The 12423-nt window shown below is 43.1% G+C and overlaps 1 protein-coding gene across 5 annotated transcripts in view; it reads right to left on the bottom strand.

Annotated features, from left to right (window-relative positions):
- The window catches only part of ATXN7 (ataxin 7), a 90456-nt gene that overhangs the window by 61600 nt on the left and 16433 nt on the right, over positions 1-12423 (bottom strand). For 3 of the 5 annotated variants that reach the window (XM_030043719.2, XM_030043720.2, XM_041118772.1), the window contains exons 2-4: positions 10169-10261; positions 1827-2087; positions 1065-1133 (exon numbers count right to left, since the gene is read on the bottom strand). In XM_030043719.2, coding sequence (XP_029899579.1) covers positions 1065-1133; positions 1827-2076 — 319 coding nt within the window. In that variant the 5' untranslated portion in view covers positions 2077-2087; positions 10169-10261. Of the gene's footprint in view, positions 1-1064; positions 1134-1826; positions 2088-2224; positions 2505-10168; positions 10262-12423 lie in introns of those variants that run through there. The other 2 variants (XM_041118771.1, XM_030043722.2) reach the window with 2 other exon arrangements.

The raw sequence follows: 12423 nt of genomic DNA, 5'->3' as shown, positions 1-12423 counted from the left end.
ATCTTTCTTACAGGTCAGTGACCACCGACTCTGGTCCTAGAAACTGATTTTTTCCAAATTTTAGCAACACTAGGAATTCTATAATAAACAGACATTTTGATTCAGCCTCAATATGGATCACTGCCTCCCAATCCTACTAGCCCGTGCCGCCTTGCTTTAGGTTTCATTTGCTGTTTGTAGCTCACAAGTAGGTAAGTGCTGAATCAGATCATCTCCTAAGGTCCCTGGCAAGTCCTGCGCTCTGTGATCATAAACCAAGTTTACAAACTCAGCCTTCCATTTCTAAGAGCGTCAAATAAATGACTCGGGTCTAACTGATCTAGTATTTAAAACAACGAGGCCTATTCTGTGGCATACGTCTCAGAAAGTCCGATGGAACCAAGCTAGTTCCAACAATATTAAGAAAGTTTTAGAACATTTCTCTACTATAAAACAATTGTTAAACTGGAAAAACAAACAAACAAAAAATTGAACATCACAAACCAGACCCGTTGCTGGTTTTTTCCACTCCCTGTTACAAAGTCACCAATAATCTATAGCTTTCATTCATCATCTGCTTACAACTTCAAGTAGCATTGCTACTCTTGAAACAAAGTGGGCCATTAATGGGCTTTTGCTAATCACAGGTGAAAAGTCACTGTCATTTAGCAGTACACTAAGAAATAAACATAACACCTTAACATGACAGAGAAAGGAATCAGTGTTCAAATACTGACATGGATTGTATTAAGAATCAAAATGCCTTAGCTCAAGAGAAGATATTATCCGTGCTGGTCACACAGTTTCCTCAGGAGTATTTATAGTTAAATAAAAAAAAAAAAAAAAAATCCAACTAGAAGCCCAGTAAAGACACTAAGTAACCTATGCCCTACCTTGTAGCTTTGAGATTATACATTAATTTAATAATAATGCTAATAACACCACTCACTGACAGGCCGCAAGTCCCAAATCCAAAGCGACGGGATTGAAGTTTCCTTTCTCTTTCCCGTGCACGTCCTCTCGTACCTAGTTACGAGCAGGAAAACTTCTCCGTGCACTTTTCTTCGAGAACGAATCGCACTCACCTTCTCGGCAAAGTCGCATCGCTTCTCGGTTTCTTCCGTATTCCTTGAAACTTTCTTCTAATGCTGTTCCTAAAAGCAAAAAGCCACAAGATCTCCGTCAGCGCAGAAGTCGGACTGACCGGTAACACGTTCCCCTACAGCAACAAACCAGCCCACCGGGGACACGCTCTCCTACCGCTGCGCCAGTAAACACGGCTTCAGAGAGACCGAGAGCTGCCGTCCCGTCCCGTCCCCCGAAGGGGGCTGCGGGGCCGGGGCCGCCCGAGCCGCTGTCAGCGGAGGGGGATGCCTCACCTGAGGCTGGAGCTCTCCCTCTCCCCCCCCCCCGCCCCGGCCCCAAGCCCAGGCTGAATCGAGGGCAGGAGGTGCCGGCCTCCGGGGACCGGCTCAGACCTCTCCTCGCACCGTGTCCCGGATTACAGGAACTGGGGCAAGCGCTGCCCGCTCCGCGCCGCTCCCGAGCCCCAGGCCGGGGGGGCGCCTCCGCTCTGGGGGGCCGCGTACCGGACAACAAACTCGGCCGCGACGTCGGAGGGACGGAGGGAGGGGAGGGGGGGGGGGGGGGGGCGGGGAACGGACCCAACCTCCGCCCGCCCCGGGCCCGGGACCCGCGGCGCCCTCCTGCCGGGCACCCTGCCGCGTCCGACCGGCGCCCCGCGGTTCCCTCCCGCGGCGGGGCCGCGCCCCGGGGCACCCCGCAGCCCGGCGGGGACAGGGGGCCGGGCCGGTAGAGGGGGTTGGGGGGAGGACACGGCCGCTCACCGTCGTTCCCGTGAAGTTTAGCAGCGTCGACCCAGTGGCTCCAGGGCTGCCCCAGCATCGCCTCGGGGCTGGGCAGGGACCTGCGCTCCCCGACGGCCGCCATTGCCGCTGCGGTGGCGGCGGGGCCGGCGCCGCTCCCGCCTCCTCCGCCTCCGCCTCCTTCGCCGTGGCGGGGCCGCCGCTGCCGCTGCCTGGCCGCCGCCGCGCTGCGCTGCTCCCTTCTGACGTCACCCGCGGCCCGCGCCGACATTCTTTCCGCTGCTATAATGTAACGAGAAAAAAGTCATCGGGCGCTTAAGGTGGCGCCGCGCTTTTAAGGAAGCGCCGCGGCGGCTGTCAGCCCGCTCGCTCTCCTCCCCGCCGGGAACCTGCGGCCCTGGGGGGCGGCGTCGACTCACCTCTGCGGCGGCCCGGGGGGCAGCAGCCGGCTGCCCATTATTGTACGGGGAGCGCTCCCTTCCTCTTCACCGTGTAGGTGAGGCGCGTTTGTGTGTTTGCGCTAACAAAGCGGCGGAAGGGGGGGAGTGGAAGGGGTGTGGGGGGGGGGGGGGGTGAAGAGAGCAGGGCTACGCCGCCCGCCAGGCGCTCCCCGGCTCCATGGGCCGCCTTTCTCTCTCTCCTCACCGCGGCCCGCGACCCTACAAAAACAACGGCCGCATCACAACCCCGCCTGGCACCCGCTGCCCCGGGAAGGGGAGGGGGGGCGGACCAGCGACGCGACGCGGCGGGGCGGAGCCGGCCTTAGCGCGCCCCGCCCCTCCTGGCCGGTCCACCTTAAACCCGGCGCCTCCTTAAAGGCAGCGGCGAGCAGGAAACTCGCTCCGGGCGGGCGGCGTCCGTGTCCCCCCCGAACGGGGGGGGCCGGGGGGGGGGGGACACGGACGCCGCCCGCCCGGAGCGAGTTTCCTGCTCGCCGCTGCCTTCGTTATCCTCGTAACCCTTTTTAAACAACAGCTTTTTTGTTTGTTTGTTTTGCCTCAACTTCGGGATGACGTCGAGCGGTGCTAAAAGCGAGGGTTAAAGGATGCTTTCGTGCCTGAAAACTCTTAGAAACAAAGTTTAAGCTTTGCAAAATCAAGTTATTTGATTAGAAAAAAAAAAAAATCTGGGTTTGGAATCCGTTTATTGCAGGGTTTTCTCTCCAATCGACTAAAATGTTCAAGTAGCGATGTCAAACTCGCAGGCCATGATCTGCAAAGATTTCTGGCCACGCTCGATGCCGCTGTCAGTAATAACATCCTCAATGAACAGGCAAAAACATACATAAATCTGATCTGCTGCCTTCTATAGGTACTCAGCCCACGCGTAAGCTCGAGAGCATGGGACTCATGCCGTCAGCGCAACTGCTCACAGATCCCATACGTGTATTTGCAAAACGAGACAGCAGAAATCAAAACTGTAAATAAATTTGTTCAGACCATGCGGTCCCAGTCCTGCAGAGGTGTATATACGTGCGGGCTTAGCTAAGGCTTCGCTATTTTCATTTGAAGTGTGGAACTATACAAGCTATAGAGGTTTCTTTCCAAATTTATGCATATAAAAGATGTATAAATACAAGCTCATCAGACAATCATCATATGAGATGGGATAGGTTGTAATTATAATAGTTTCAGCGTTCCACCCAACTGATAATTTATGTCACACTGAGAATGTATCTTGTAAAATTGTAGATCTAATACAGAACAGCTAGTGAGACTTTTCTCTCCTCTTGATCACTGCAAGTCTAACTTAACTCCTTAATAAAAGGCAAGCACCACGAGATTTAGATAAAGAGAGCAATAATGACTTCTGCTGCAGACAGTTGTAGCAGGATTAATTAACAAAGGCCATCAACTTCTTGAGCTGGGCCCTGATCTTTCAGATGGTTACACTTGCTCTTAACTGTACTGTAGCTTCCCAAAGCTTAGTCTGAGCATGAGTAAAGGTGTTTATGGAACCAGCGTCTGAAGATAAAGGATGAATGGAGGGCATTATTGTTTGATTAATTATCAAAGAGTATACTTTAAAATATAGAAAGCTACTTCTAATTAAAGCTAAGAACGTCACTGGAAGAAAAATGTCAGTCAGGTGCTAAAGAATTTCTGAACAGAACCTAAGCTTTTTTTGTGGTGTAGAAGCCAGACAGGAAAAAAAATCTATGACTGATTTCTTTCAAGCTTAGTTCTTCGAGTACTCCACAAATGGAGTCCATAGCTGAATTCAGACTCCAGCCATAGGATAAGGCAAGTTACAGACAGAACAACATTCTCTGTGTCAAATATTCTGCTTTATATTACAAACTTCATGCATACAGCTCTCCTTTGTTCTGGAGAAGGCTGTCAGAAAGCTGCCTCAGCTGCAGTTTGAAAAAGAATCCTCCATACATCCTAGTGTCCATCAAATTCGTAAAGGCTTTTTCTATTATTTATTTTACTTAGATCATAAAGCAAATGTAGTGATGGGTGACCAACAGAGCCACAGAACACCATCATCTACCTTTTAATAGTGACAGATTTTACCATGGAATATCAATTTAATGTTCACACATCACATGATTCTTTTCTTTAAACATTACTGATGTACGTATGTCAAATTACACAAAAGTAAAATGGCTTAATCTGGCAAAATTATGTTGATTAGTTAACTACTTTAACAAGCCAATATATTACCAAATTTTCAGTTTCTAAGGTTGATACTCATCAAGTTACTCAAAACCGCCTCTTGCTTTAAAAGTGCCAGCCAAACAGGTAAAGCACACATCACTGTTATTTCATACAACTTTATCCCCTTTCTTGCTCGTTTTTGCTCTTTCAAACTGGTTGTTGCATTTTTTCCCCTCCCCCTTTCACAGCTTTTCTTTCTTTCCTATATATTCCCACTCAAGATCTAATTCTGCAGTCTGGGCCTCAGGCTGTCCTTTAGTAAACCTTCCGCTAGTAAGGTATTTTCCCACTGTGTCGTGAATACATCAGTATTCCAGTAGAGGGAGGAAAGTGGCAGCAGAAAGATCAGTTCATCAGTTCAATGCACAAGGCCGATTAGTCAGAGAGCAGGAATAGGGGCAGGTGAAAAACTAATTTTACAAGGACTGGAGATGGAGAGAATTTTCTTTTCCCACTAGGTCGAATATGTGTTTGGGTTTTTTTAAGCACACAAGTTCAATTCTCTTAAATTGTCTCCATAGTGCTATACATGCATGCATCGATGATTTTAGGGAAAAATAGGGGAAACCCTGAAAATCCATCATGTTAGAAGGAGATCAGAATTGAAAACACATGTACAAGCTGTAGACTTTGAACAGAGGTGACTATTACAAATCCGAGACACATCCAGGTCAGGAATATGGTCACCCAAAGCTCCCCTGGCAATCAGCGGAGACCCGGGGATACTTTTGGGATCAATTTGGTCCCTCCCGGTCCAAAGCACTTTTTGAAGAAGCCCTTCTGACCCCACTGACCACGGAAGTAGTCAAGGATGACCATACACATAAATTAGGCACCTGCATTAGGCACCCAGAATTAAGTGGGATGAATCTGGTCACGAGCTGGCAGAACACACAAGCGTGGAAGGCACTGCCTAGAAGCCAATGCTCCTTTAAGAGAACAAAAATGGGCCCAGAAATGCTACCAGTTCAAAGGGCTTAACTGAGGAAGCTTAACCAAGGAAGCAAAATAGCCCAAGAAGTAGCATTGGGACTGAGACAGTGTGTGAATAACCATAGACTGCTCGTACATGTGAATGAGAACAGGTATTCAGAGAACTGAGAGAACAAACAACGAGGAGCTAAGTAAAGCTCAGATAGAAAGTGGAGAAGGAAAAATGTGAGGCAGGAAACAGTGGATGATGCAGAGAAAACAGCCAAATAATGGGATGAAGAAAGCATAAACAAACAAACAAAAAATATAACACAGACTGCAAAAGGAAAGAAAGAAAGGAGTCAAGAAAGAGGAAACAAGACATACAAGAAAGGATAACCCACAGTTTTAAAGCTCACTAAATAGATTTAACAATGTATTAAACATGGTTGGCGATACTATGATTAAATGTGTGCCTACAAACAGCATGCAACTGCTTAAAACTGCAGAGGATGGTTATTTTGCGGCATGACACTGCAGGCATTTTTTCACCTGTACCGGCAGGTTTCATTCTTTTGCCAGGTGGTCCGGGAAAGCTGTTCAAACAGGGAACACCTACCTCAGCTGTTCAGTTAGAATCTGTAAGACAGCCTCCGTACAGAACCTGAGATATAATAACTCTTAACTGGAATGAAGAAGGAAGAATGAGTCTGCAGCCAAACTCTTTTAAGAACAGAAGTACAGTGATATGATTCACCAATCATTTTCTGCAATGAAAGTGAAAGGATACAAGAATTGAAGTGCGAAGGGAGAGACAGGGAGAATCTACAAGGGTGTCACTTTATCAGTACTCGGAAGAAAGAAAAATAGTGAATTCACAAAAAAGTCTGTCAAGGAAAACATGTGAGGGGCATTACAGCATTAGAGGAAATCAAATAAGTTAACTCTAGCCAAAAGGTATGAAATTATTAAGAAGGGCTTAAAAACTAAGAACAAATATTATTAGTGAAAACTTGCTGGTAGATGAGATTCAGGATGAAACGACAACTCAAGTAGCTGATACGCTGAAGTGAAGTCCTGACCCTCCCATCAGCTCCTGCTGACAGCAGTAGAACTGGGAGTACCTTTTGTGCATTTTAAGATATGTCTCCAGTATGAGAAGTATAAGAATGTAATTGGGCAAGTACGGAAGCAAGAGATAAAAAGTTCATATGAATCAGGACGTCCAGATGATGAGAGAACTATCCAGCCATAACAAAACAGACCATTTCATTTAAGCCCCACTATGGAAAAATATTAGTACATTAAGAAAAACGCATTATGGTAATCTGTAGTTCGCTCTCCCCTCCAGTGAAATCAAGCAACTTCTCCCTTTATAACTATACACAGGACTGTGATCCTGCAGAATAATAATCATGAGCAGCACACAATAAAAAATTATACAACAAACCATGCCAGTCTATTATCCTTTTTCCCACAGATCCTGGGAACAGGTTGATGTGTATAATTTTATTTATGAGTAACACTTCAAAGGGGGAGCCGAAGATGCTCAGAAGTGCTGGTATACAGCTACATTAAATACTGGAATATGAAATTATTGTGGATACCTACTATAAACCACCTGTACCAGGGCAAAGAACAATATTGTTAAGATTAGAAGACTAACTTAAAGTATCCTTTTCTGAGGAGAAGGAATGGGGGAATGGAGGCTAATAAATATAAGTAAATCTGCCAAGAATTCTGCATTAGGATGAGGATGCAATAGATGCCCCTATATGTTTATCCAAACATCACAATGACTATACTGATGATAGTATAACATTTTTACACCCAAATTATAAGCCAATGTCATTTCCATGTGTTAATAAAGTATACAGTACCTAGCAAAACATTGCAACCACTTCCTTCTTTACTTTATTATATGCAAGTCAAATTTCTGCAAGAATTGATGACACAGTGATCTAAAGCACAATAAGGAGCATAAGGAATACAGGAACACAGATCTTTGCCCTGCTTAGATGTCACTAAGTACTGTCAGTTCTTGAAGAGAATTTTACAGAGAAAACACTGAATAGTGACACAAAGTTTTCAAGTGTTAAAGGTAAATAGGTAAAACTACACAAAATACATCCAGTTAATGATTTGGAAATCAGACTAATGTTTATTAATTTTACATAAGGTATTGAAATCACCTTTTGAATTTGGAAATGTTAAAACAATTTCGGCAACCTAACTATGCAGATGAATCATTTTAATCAGAGGAATCAGAAATGGGTATGACCTTTTAAATTCTCATCTATAGACAGAGAATATGATATTAAAATTTAGAATGATTAAAATACACAGCTGTTCAGGTCAATTGTAACAAAACATTAGTGCTGAATTTCCATTTATTGAAATCAAAGCACTTAATGGGAACAGTTTGATAGCAACGATCTTCTGATGGAACCTAACTACCACGCAAGGTTTTGTAACCCTGCCTGGTTTCTTGCCAGCTTGTTTACATGGCTCCTTGGCAATCCATTGAGGCAGAACACTCTGGGTCCAAGCACAGCCCACGGGGCCCAAGAGTTCCTTGAGACAACAATGATGCCTACCTATGATGTGAAGCTGCCCAAGTCCTCATACCCTCAGAAGCTTGACATGCTGATTAACATCAAATCAAGGATCCTGAGAACCCTGGCACAAGCAAATTTAAATTTATACCATTCTTCTCACGTTTGATTGCTGCTTCCTGATGCTACCTGCACTGACCATATGCTTACCAAGTTAGCAACAAAATATCATACAAATTGAACATGGACAGGTCTACAGGACCTGACAGGATGCATGCAAGGGTTCTAAAAGAGTTAGTTTGAAAAGTCATGGATGTGAACCATGAGATTGCTGGCAAACTGGCTGAACTGCTGTGCTCAAAGGGTGGTAATGGCTCAAAATCAAACTGGCAATCAGTCACAAACAGAGTTCCTTGGGGGTCAATACCAGGCTCAATCCTATTCACTATCTTTTAAAATGATCTGGATGATGGGTATAAATGCATCCTCACCAAGTCTGCAGATGACATGAAACTTGGAAGACACATAGATACACCCGAAGGAAGTGTCACTATATACAGAGACTCTGACAGGCTGGAAGACTGGGCCAGTTCAAGAGACATATTAAAAACTGGACAGGGTCCAGCAGAGGGCCAACAAAGTGAGTAGAAGGTTGGAAAACTTACTGAAGAAATGCTAAGGAATTGGGCTTGCTCAGCCTAAAGAGAAGGCTCAGGTGGGATGTAATCACAGTCTTCCAATAAGTAAAAGATAATTATAGAGAAGATGGAGGTACTCTCTTCAGAAGAAACACAGTGACAGGGCAAGAGGCAACAGGCACAAGTTGCTTCAGAAGTTCTGTCTGGATACAAGAAAAAAATATTCACTGTGAGAACAATTAAATATTGGAACAGATTGCCCAGAGAAATGGTGGACTTTCCCTTGCTGGAAATATTTAACACTTGGCTTGACCAGGCCTCGGATAACCTGCTTTCAACAGAAGGTTGGACCAGATGATGTCTGGAGGATTCTTCCAATCTAGACCTTCCTGTGATTATATGGAAATCTGATAGATGTTGTGGCCCTATTTAGTGACAAGGAGGAAGGAAGAAGATGAGAACAATGCCAGTTTTTGCAACCCCAGGCACTGTGGGTTCACTAATATAGCCAATTCTCAGGCTGCTGGAAAATCCAGGGAAGCATTTTGTTATAGAAACTTCAGATACTACAGCTTCCAATGTTACATACTGCAGGAGCCACGCCATGACAAACATTCCTCGCTCTTCCTGAGCCCAGGTTAGCTCTGCCACTTAATTTAAGTTCTGCAGACCAGCTCCATGCTAACTGTAATGGCCCTTGCTGCTGCAATCTATTTTTAAATATATTAAAAGATGATTTGCACAGCAAATACTAGCCAGGCTATAACAGACTAGATTCTTCAAGTCTGTGTATAAGAAAAATGCAAACTTAGAGTGAAGTCTTTTCTTTTGTGATGTCAAGCAAAAATATACAAAATGGTGAAATGCACATGATGATAAAGAATAGAGATAAATGTAAGGGAAACCGAGAAAGAAACAGATATTGTTTCAATGAATTAGCAGTACCTGATAAAATAATCTGCACTAGCAGCTTTTTAGCCAAAATTTCAATTTATTATCATCACTTTCTCTTTTTCCTAATGTTCTGCCAGGAACACTAGTCATGGAGAATAACCCCACTGTGTTAGGCAACTGTGCAGTATTTACCTCAGTTTACAATTCTACTTTCTGAACTTGTAAGATAACAAAACTGATGCAGCTGGTAGGCTATGGTATATACCAGACCCTAACAGCCTACAAATGCTTTAAAGTATCGTGAAAACGTGGAAATAGACAAAAATAATTATTCAGAAAAAGAAGTTTACTTCTTCTAAAATATAATAAATAAATTGAAAATATTGCTTGTCACATCTTACTAGTTCAAATCACTTCATCTAAGTGATTGGGAGATATAATCCAACTTACTTTTATCTTTTTAAGTTTGACTGTTCCATGCATTGAAATCCCTTTAAGTTGACTGTAAAGTCGCTTTACTTCCCACTGAAACATATATTAAACACCTGCATTTAAAAAAAAAAAAAGTCTCCCCACTGCATCTGGTAACACTTCAGACTTGCTTTGCAACCCTGCTAATATCCTGTTCTCCACGCTTCTCACATCTAAAGTATGTGAATATTATGCTTAAGGAAAATATTTGGGTAAGCATGTCACAGTACCTTGAAAGTATGGTGAATCGCTGGGTTGATTTATCAATTGATCTTCATCTGTTCAGATTTTGGAAGCTTTCTCTAACTTGTACCTGATTAATTCTGAAAGAAAACAAAAAGAGTACAGCAGTAAGACATTAGAAACCTTATCTCCATTTAATAATTATAAATGTATCTATTTAAAAACTAATACGAAGCATTTTATCAATTTTACAAATACAGCTTCTGCAATGGATTTAAAATTGAAAGGTAAGCAGAGAGCTGTTATGGACTCTTATGTACAGAGCAGCTCTTTAAATGGCAGGCTGACATTACCAGAAAGGTATGCATTGGATGAAATCTCAATCTTCAGCCCAGTTACTGCACTTACATCGACTATTACTGACCAGATTTCTAAGCAGACGGTCGTGTCTGTATCACAAGCTGGTAACACAACAGCGCTGGATTTCCTACACAGGATTTTTCTAGAATATAGCACGACTCCAACAACAGGGGCTCTCGGTACACAGTCATTGACATTTTTACCACCATGTCACAGAACATGGATAGCTAAAAATGATCCCTCACGTAATAGTTATTAGTGACTATTACTGTATCGCTGATGAAGAATTTAACAAAAATTAACAGAGATGTACAGATTGAGGCCTTTCCCACAAAAGGAACTTTTATCATATCAAGCTCAGGTTTTCAAAATCCTTTCATTCAGTGCTTATAAACTTACTGTTTATATAAATCAAATTTAAGCCCAGTTTGCTTTGGTTTAACATAAACCAATGCCTAATTGGTTAAAGCTAAACCAAAGCCCTGTTAAAAAAAATTTCAACCATCCTTGTGCACAGGTTATATTAAAGATCAAACAACTGATTTTTATAAGTGCTTTGAAATTAAACTGGTGATTTTTTTTCATCTACTAAAAAGTCGTGAAGCTAGATATAAATAAGCCAATCTAGCGCTGGGACTGGGTGACACTTCAGAGAAAACTATTTTTTTCCCCTCCAAGGATTAAAGTCCAGACAAGAGGAATGCAGTCCAAGAGGGCATCCAAGCCGTCCCACAGGCTGTAGGGCTCTGCCCCACTGGAAGGTGCAGAACGAAGCTTTTCCTGGCTTCTGCTGCTCCTCTGGGAAGCTGTCTGCAAACTGAGTTCATGTCTTTAAAGTCTTCTTATGCAGTGAGGATAAACCCCTTTTTTTTCTTTTCTTTTAAACTGCAGCTTAGCAGCTGACACTATCTTGACTGAGATCAGCTACAGATATATTTACTATTTCTAAGCTTTACTCTGCTCAGTGACATACTTGATCCTAAGAAGCACATCCGAGCTTAATTGTATTCTAGTTACTCCATAAAATCCAAAATTTTCTTGTCTTCAGTGGACAACACTTGAGAGTAAGTCCAGTATTACTTTCTCTCTCTCCTCTGCAGTCATTGTTCTGCCTTATGGTTAATTAAACTGATTGTTAACAAATTTCTACACTAGTCAAAGTCTCAGAAAACATTGTATTTCCTTGTTACACATACAAATCTCATTGAATACTACAGTATAAAACTTTCTCTTCAACTCTTGCTGCTGCTTACTGGGAAAGACAATGTACTGCTTGTTAAAAATCCTTTTTCTCCTTTGTTTAGGACAGGAGACTGAATTCATACGGACCATCCCTTTCACAGATCATTCAATGTTTATCCTCAGAGTCCCAATCCCTTCAAGCATATGACCTCCCTGCTGTGGAAATAACTCACTCCTACATCTCTACCCCAATTTCTTTAGGGGATATGAGAGTTCTACGTGCAAAATGCTCTTTCTTTTATCCTGACGTAAATGTTATTTGTTACATAAAAAGCAAGTTCCATTGCTTCATGCAGAAATGAAAACAAAAACTACTTATAAACCAGAAGACATTTCTAGATTTTTTAAGTCTTTGGAGACAAGGCAATAAGTGGTAAGTACAAAAACCGGACCAGATGAGGGTGAAGGAAGTATCAGCAAAACTTTTATTCCTATATAGGAGAGATCAGAGCGTACTATGTCACCACCTGTGAATTTTGCTGTAGGGATTACATCTGGAGCTGAGTCTGAAGGAAGTTAAGAGAATAAGTTTCAAAAGAGTAAAGTGACAGCTTAACGACCCTTTAAAGAGAACTCTTTCTCTGGATAATGGGTGGCAAAGAACAGGAATGATTCTTGTTGAGAATTTACAGCAGGTCAATTACAACCACAACTGTCAGCAAAGAGTAATGCAAGGAAGCGATCGGATGATTGAGAATAA

Source organism: Aquila chrysaetos, chromosome 20 (assembly GCF_900496995.4).
Source record: "Aquila chrysaetos chrysaetos chromosome 20, bAquChr1.4, whole genome shotgun sequence".
Lineage (NCBI taxonomy): Eukaryota > Metazoa > Chordata > Aves > Accipitriformes > Accipitridae > Aquila > Aquila chrysaetos.
This window is presented reverse-complemented; position numbering and strand designations above follow the sequence as displayed.